Source organism: Tuber melanosporum (genome assembly GCF_000151645.1).
Source record: "Tuber melanosporum whole genome shotgun sequence assembly, scaffold_31, strain Mel28".
NCBI classification, from domain to species: Eukaryota; Fungi; Ascomycota; class Pezizomycetes; order Pezizales; family Tuberaceae; genus Tuber; species Tuber melanosporum.
Window position 1 is genome coordinate 725,970 of NW_003298986.1, and position 5,001 is coordinate 730,970.

The following is a 5,001-nucleotide window of genomic DNA, read 5'->3' on the forward strand; positions in this document are numbered from 1 at the left end:
ACGCTGTCCTATGGCTATTGGATGGTTGATCTGTCTGAGGGGCTGGGGGGGCTGGATGGGCTCTGTGGCGTCTGGTGTATGGGGCTTAGGAGGGCTGATTGTGGGGGGAGAGGCACCTGCAAGCACTGGTCAGGCCTGCGTTAGGTTGGGCGAGGTCTAATTAAGTATTTCCAGTCCAGCTTGGGCTGTTGGGCGAAGCTGCTGAGTGCTGTAAAGCTCATTGACGGGCCGGTTGGCTGATGGCCACCTGTGCGGATAGTAGGTTGTCACCACCTGGTTGGACTTGTTTGGGTCTTGCGTGCTGGGTTTTGTGGGGTTTGTTTGGTTTCTTTGGTTTGGCAGTAGGCATGGCTGGCGGGAGCAAGGCACCATGGGTGGGAGATAGGCCCCACTGACTATTTCAATCTGTCACTACCTTTATGTTTTTCTTTTATTTATGGATTTTGCTTTTTGGGGGACAGGTACCAGGTACAGGTCCTCCTCACCATTACGCTCTTCGGAGGCACTTGGTAAAGTGGGTTTATAGGGTCGACGGCCGGGCATGCAGATGCGAGAGGTGGACATGTTGGTCACCTCCTTACTGCCATTGTGTCGCCTGTAGGTTTAGTTTGATTTTTTGTTGGTTTTTTACTGTAGTGGAGGTTTTGCGGGATGGTGTTCAGACCGGGTGGTAGTGATTTTATACTTTGTTGGATGAGGAACCTGGTTGGGTCGGTCTTATGCTCGGCTTTGGCTACGCTTAGTGCTGGTTGGCTTCATACCAGAGGGGCTATGGACTTGGACTGGGGCGGGCACTGGGTTGTTTGACGGTCTTGTAATTAGTTTTCGTGTGGGCATGACTCGGGGATCACAGGTATGGGACTATAGACTTGGTTAGCTTAGGATTAGTGGTATACCGGTTAGCGGTATCCCTGTGCCGGCAAGGGCTTGTCGTATGCCAGTGTTGGTGGTACAAGTTTAAATAAAAATTAGATTGATTTCTAAGTACTTTTCCTACTTATTACTTTAATGAATATAAAACACATTACGATCTTTATCTTTATTGCAACGTTATCGTTACACCAAGGAAAGTTCGTCACGAAGAAGAGTTAGAGAAAGCTTACAATAGGCATTCCCGATAGAAGACAAAGGTCTTGTACTATTGGTAACGTAGGCAGAGGCCTAGTGCTATCGTAAGACTAAGGAAAGAAATAGAAGGAGAAGAGAAGTATCGTTTCCCATCGCCAAGAACTAACTATCCAAGGAGAGATCGTTACATTAGGAGATATTTGTGTAGATGATGATGAAGAAGATCTGGAGGATGGCGTAAATATTATTTTTGATTAGCGTGAAGAATCTTGGGGGCTGATATTGTGATCGGCATCTTCCTGCCTGGGCATGACTCACCTTTAAATGGACTTCCTAGCACACCGACCGATTATTTGAGTTTTTACGGCGCGTTAGCAAAAAGGTGCTAGTAATAAGGGGCGAGTTTAAAGCTACGGTGTGGTGCTTTACGGATGACGTGTTCGTCTTTCAACTATTAAAGTCGAGCGTTTCCCCCCCTTCGCCTTCCATCCCCTCCTCTCACCCAACCACTCGACTACCTCTCTCTCCCTCCCAACTCATTCGTCATCCCACTCACCCAAGGCATCAATAGTGAGTTATTTCCCGTTCCCCTGCCAGAATCCCCCGTACTGACGATGCCCAAGTGTCCGGTGATACCGCCCGGGCCAAGTTCTACGAGGAATGTAAGGACATCCATCTGACGAGGCATGTGGATCGCCGGACCTCCATCTCGGCCGAGACCGTGGGGTTGTCTGGTAGCTCCCTCTCCGACTGGAACCGCGTTGAGAAAGCTCTGAGCAGCTACTCATACTCATCCATCGTCCCTGAGGATGGTGGTCCTTCCCAGTACGAATCCGCCTTCTACTACTACGGAACCGGCCCCGACCCTGCCCCACTCGTATACCGCAGCGATTCCGCGGAAACGCCTTTCAAAAAACCAACTGGGATGGAGGCGTATCCGGTAGAAAAGGAGCTACATGGAGTCTTCAACCACCCGATTGTCGACCTCTGGAATAACAAGGGCCTTGCAAATAAGGTTCGAGATTTGATCACGTCCGACCACCCCAACGTACACTGGACATCCATCGACGGTGTCCGTTTTGGCACCAGGCAGCCCAACGGAACGCTCAAGATGACCGGCCCTGTCGTCTGGATTGCTGTTAAGCCCGGTTCGACGACATTCCAAGCCGCGAAGCTCATGGGCGACACCGTCATCGCCATGTTGCGTAGCAATGAGGATCTCGCCGATGTCAAGGTCGAAGTCCGTGAATCGTTTACCCGGAACGCAGCCGCCCTTTTTGCGCCCAACAACGACGACGCTGCTGCCATCATCCGCGGCCCTCTTAGCACCGGTCTTGGAGTGTCGATTGCCACGCTCGAAGGGAACAACCAGCAGCAGGGCACCGGCACCATTTTCGGCGTCGTGAACGGCAAGGCAGTCATGCTGACCTGCCACCACGTCGCTTGTCATATGGACCAGGATGCAGCGACAGACACCCTCGACTACACATTCCGTGGGGCCGGCATGCCTCCTCAGGCTGTCTACTGCCAGGGCGAGCGAGCATTCGCAGAACATCTCGAGGCCGTGCAGGCCAGGATTGGCGAGCAAGTCATGATGCGGGAGTTCTACGAGGACAAAATTCGTCGCTTCCAGGAGAGGCCTGATGACCTGCAGGAGGCAAATCGAGACTTGGACAAAACGAAGGATCGAATCACGAAGATGGAGACGGCCTTCCACGAGATCAAGAGGGACTTCAAGTCGCCCAGCCAGCGCGAGATTGGCCACCTTGTCCGCTCGCCACCTCTGCAGCTCGGTGTCGGACCATACCAGATCACCGAAGACTGGGCTCTGGTCGAGCTCAAGAAGGAGATGGTCCAGAACTTCGGTGGCAATTTCATTGATCTCGGTAAGTCCTACCTTCCTTGTTTTGTTTCTTTGGTCGTCAGCGCTAACAGTCCAACGCAACAGGTCCTGATATTGCGCCCTACGACCTCATCAGGATGATGTACCCGATCCCGGGACGCCAGACATCCTTCAAATTCCCCGACACCCGTCTTCTCCGGGTATTTAGCGAAGTGCCCATGGAGGAATTGAATCATCCCGAGCTCGAGGACCAAGACGGCAACCCCGCCAGGATGGTCCTCAAGCAGGGTAAAACTACCCGCCTCACCGTTGGACGCCAGACGCCCATGATGTCCGTGGTTCGCGCCGGCGCGGCTTCGGGACAGTCGACCATGGAAGTCGCCATTCTCAGCCGCAACAGGGCTGCAGGTCCCTTCTCCGCCAAGGGTGACTCGGGCTCCCTTGTTGTCGATGGCAAGGGAAGGAAGATCGGCATACTCACGGGCGGCACCAGCTTGGGCCCCTGCTTCGATATCACCTATGTCTCCCCATGGGACGCTCTCAAGGCCCTCATCGAGGAGAAGTGCCCCGGCATCAACTGGAACCCCGCCGCCGCCGACTTCCAGATCAACTAAACGCGGCGGACGACAGACTGTTGCTGCGGAAGGAGCCATGCTCTGCAGGTTCAGCTTGTTCTGCCATTCTCCGCATCCAACGATTTGCTGAATCGTCGGACGTCTGCAAGGTGGTATTCACACCCCGAGTTTTTTTGCAGGCTTGGTGGTCTCTCACTGCTGTCTGCCCATTGATCCTGTGCCCGCCTCTTGTGCCTTTTTCTCTTTTGAATTTGACACCCATTTTGGGTCTGTTTGTTTTCATCGCGCCTTGACAGTATCTTTGCCTGCTTCAGTCTGAGTAGTTAGCTAGCTACTACTTTCGCCTGTTTCAGTTCAAGTACGATACGACTTAGATAGCGCCATATATAAATTGAGACATCTCCGCTCACACCTCATGCGGCCTCGACAAGCCCACGCCCACACAAACTCACGACCACCATCTTCAGGGACGATGGATGAGTACCGCATTATCTGGGCATATCCGGAACCGCGCTAGCGGGACCTAGGCTATATGAGGAGAAGTAAACTGGTTTGCTACTTGGTTGTACGGCACACCATCGATATAGGGCAAGCTAGAACAATCTCTAATATAACGTCATTATCACTGGGAATTGTTGTTTGCATCATGATTCTGTAAGAGTGAGGAGGATTTAAATGGTGATCATATCCACAGCTATGCGGGGGAGTGGCCTTGTTGTTAGAAAAATAATGGATTTAGAGCTATTGTTAAATCCGATAACGGCAGAACCACAATATCCTGCAGAGGAATGGGTGACGGTAAGTTGTCTCAAGTTAGGACAACCTTGATTGGAAGCAAGTGAACTAAGTGCTTCAAAACAGGCCTCCGCAATCCAGAGCCGAGATTCCTCCAGCTCAAACCAAAAACGGCCAGGAAGGACCGTGAAACCGATTGTCACGAAGGTGGCTTGGCAAGGAAAAGGTTTTCACATGACACATGATTATGAGTCATAGGTATGTTATTGTTTCACGCATATGACTCATTTGGGTCATATGATTTGTTTATTGTATTATGATTGGTTTTTATGAGTTTTCGCACATGACCTTGCTACAAGGTCATGGGTTTGGTGCATGTGACTACTTTGGTCATATGACTAGTTTGTTATGATTTAGTTTTGTGCATGTGACCACTTGGGGTCACATGACTTAGGGTGGGAAGAGTACTATATAAGGAGACTGGTAGGGCTGAGAAGGATAGGTTCTTCATGCTTTGTTTGAAGTACTTTTCTTACTTATTACTTTAACGAATATAAAAACATCTTTATGATCTTTATCATTATCACGACCTTTATGATTATTATGCAGAGAAAGCTCTTCATAAAGAAGAGTTAGAGAAAGCTTACGATAGGTGTTTCCGTTAGAAGATAAAGGTCTTGTGCTATTGGTAATGCAAGCAGAGGCCTAGTGCTATCGGAAGCTAAGAAGAAGAAGAGAAGAAGTATCGTTCCCTGTCGCCAAGAACGAACTATCAGAAGG

General features: G+C 50.6%; 1 protein-coding gene; it reads left to right on the forward strand.

Moving 5' to 3' along the window:
* Positions 1-1,499: 1,499 nt before the first annotated feature.
* GSTUM_00007092001 (uncharacterized protein) lies at positions 1,500-4,738 on the forward strand (the record flags this gene model as incomplete). XM_002839156.2 has 5 exons in its annotated part: positions 1,500-1,506; positions 1,534-1,638; positions 1,692-2,954; positions 3,017-4,284; positions 4,348-4,738. The coding sequence occupies 4 exons, from the start codon at positions 1,500-1,502 to the stop codon at positions 3,523-3,525; spliced, it is 1,884 nt and encodes a 627-aa protein (XP_002839202.1). The 3' UTR covers positions 3,526-4,284; positions 4,348-4,738.
* Positions 4,739-5,001: the final 263 nt, after the last annotated feature.